General features: G+C 54.2%; 1 protein-coding gene across 1 annotated transcript; it reads left to right on the top strand.

Annotated features, from left to right (window-relative positions):
• Positions 1-766: 766 nt before the first annotated feature.
• On the top strand, positions 767-1,480 carry LOC125545558 (uncharacterized). Its single transcript, XM_048709557.2, has one exon. The coding sequence runs from the start codon at positions 926-928 to the stop codon at positions 1,211-1,213; it is 288 nt and encodes a 95-aa protein (XP_048565514.1). The 5' UTR covers positions 767-925; the 3' UTR covers positions 1,214-1,480.
• The last annotated feature ends 1,074 nt before the right edge of the window (positions 1,481-2,554 follow it).

Below are 2,554 nucleotides of genomic sequence, written 5' to 3' on the forward strand. Positions count from 1 at the left end.
AGCGCCAATCCGGAGTAGTACACGCCTACCTCAAATAAACCTATATGGGCAACGTCGAGCTGACTTTCAGACGTTATCTCGTCTCGCCACGCATCAAAACCGTCTCAACAAGTAATCAAGACGACACAACAAAAGGTTCAAGTCCTGATGCTTGTATTATTTATTAATTTATTTCAGGATTTTCGGCAATGCGCTTTCAGTGGAAGGAGACATTCTCGTCGACAACGAAACGTCTACGATGATTAAGATGATATGCCGGCTCAGTTTCTTGAAGGTGCTCGTAGGGGTATGGATGTATGTGTATGCGTTCATAAAGATGAATATATGCGGGTATGTATGAGCGCTTGCGCTTGTACTGTGTTAATTTTTTTTTGATCTTTGCAGTTGTCCCATGCTCTTATTTTTTGACCCATCGCAACGGTCCAACGGAAAGTAGTTTGCTTTTCCGAACAAGATCACGAACCTATTGCCTAAATATGGTCCGGCATATACCAGCAAGTGCCTTGACATGAGCAACGAACGGACTGCCTAACCACGAAACCAAGAAGGCAAAACAGCCGTCCGACCAAAACCGTCGGCTGGCCAGACAACCGCAGTTGGCTAATGGCCGGTCACCGATTGATTAGCACGATCAGGTAGAAGCCAGACAAAGCCGTCAACATCGGAGGTTTTCTGGCAGCCGGGCACAAGCAACCATAACCAAAGCCCAATTGCAACACCACCACGCCACCACACGCGAGGTAAAATCCCGAGTCAAATGGCTTTTCTTTATTAATCTGTCGACGAGCATGACCGCTGAAACCTACAAGAAGCCGTCGCCCGGAGCACGGGCGCAGGCCGAGCTGCACCCCCTATAAGACTAGGCCTCTCTCCCTGTCCCAAGCTCGATAGATTCCAAAGCCAGCCAACCACCGACCGATCGATAATGGAGGGGCTCATCCCGTTCGTCTACAAGGCCATCAAGGAGCGGCGCACCCGGAGCTACTCCAGGTGCGGCGCCGCCGTGGCGGACGAGGACGACGACTGGGAGCAGCAGAAGCAGCAGTGGGCCGCGGCGGCGGACGGCGCGGGGAGGGAGGCGGGGCACCGGCGGCACCGGTCGCTGGAGGAGCTGGCCGGCGAGGTGGGCTCCGCGGCGCCGGAGTGGCCGGCCAGCGGGGCCATGCGCAGGGGCAGGAGCGCCAGGATCTTGTCCTGCATCGGCGGCATGTAATCAAATCAACCTCGCCGCGACGACGTCCGTCGATCCGACCGAGCGTGCGTTGGTGTGTGTAGTAAGTACAGTACATACGAATGATACGTGCAAGCCTACGCGGTTACGAAGTGCTTGGCTTTGCTTGTGCTTTAGCTGCTTGATTAGTCGTGCCTGTAAGCTTGGTATAAGGTTGAGGGTGATCTCAAGAGTAGAAGGGAGCTCGTCTAGTGCGCGCGTGTTGTGTGTACTCCAACCAAAATGTATATACATGGGATTTTTATTTCATTTTCAAAACGGAGGCAAAAGCTTTGCCTCATCCATTAATTAAGGAGTTTGGAGTTGCTTTTACAAGAAAAGCGAAAGAAAATATTACAAGGTCACTACTCTCCCGACATGATCTGACCCAAGTGCTTTGCACTCGCAATTACCCAAAGATTGACGTCGCTTTGGATGTTTGAAAGCAATACAGACGGAAGCGTGGACTTGTGACGAGACACCCGTGTATTTCTCTCGCCCCAGATGGTCCAGCAGGTCAGCATAGTAAGAGAGGTCATCGCCTTCCGGTTGGGCATGCTGGAGGCCGACATGTTGAGCCACCAGTCCTTGATGGAGTGCATCATGACCCAAACTCCCGTCCAGCGATCTCTGACATGGTGGGCAACAGATCTGACTTCGACTAATCCGGATCCGTCAACTGGGGTGTTGTCCAGTGTGGGTTGGAGGGGGCAATGACCGTCCGCATTGCACTCCGCTGCTCCTGGGAGGATTGTGCCCCACCGATGACGAGATCTGTCCGACGTGAGTCCATTGCGTCGATGCATCGGGCGCTCGGATTCTCCAAGGCCGGATCATTCACGGTCCTCCCAGGAAACTTCCAATCTTCCCCCGTCACTGGTTCGTTGGAGTATGACTGCTACCGGGACCGGTGTGCCCCTTGTGGGAAGAGGATGAGGCTGACCGAGGCCCGCCTCGCTGCAGACATGACGACAACTGATGCGACGACGCGCGCTACCGCAGTGGAGGAAGCCATCCGCACCCGCATTGTAAAGAAGCGGCAGTGGAGGAACACATGCATCCTCGCCCGAGAGAAGAATTGGGCGGTCTGTGCCATGGCCTGACTGCTCCCAAGGAGGAGAAGAAGGACAACAACGGGTCGGGCAGCTCCGGCGATGAGCAGATCCGACTCGATCCATACTGCCTTTTTTACCGCTACTTCCGCGAGAAGGACGGCAAGGGCGCCAGGAAGGGCAAGGGCAGTCGTGGATGATCCTCTACATAGCTATTATGTAGGCAGAACAAACCAACCGACACCCCTCATATCGAGCTCAAATCTGGACGGATAAGGGGAGGCTCGGGCAC

The sequence above is a fragment of the Triticum urartu genome, chromosome 3A, assembly GCF_056163025.1.
Source record: "Triticum urartu cultivar PI428250 chromosome 3A, HENAU_Tu73, whole genome shotgun sequence".
Taxonomy (NCBI): Eukaryota; Viridiplantae; Streptophyta; class Magnoliopsida; order Poales; family Poaceae; genus Triticum; species Triticum urartu.

What these genes read in the sequence shown, in the direction of transcription:
- LOC125545558 (XM_048709557.2), top strand. Translation starts at nt 926, where the DNA reads ATGGAGGGGCTCATCCCGTTCGTCTACAAGGCCATCAAGGAGCGGCGC.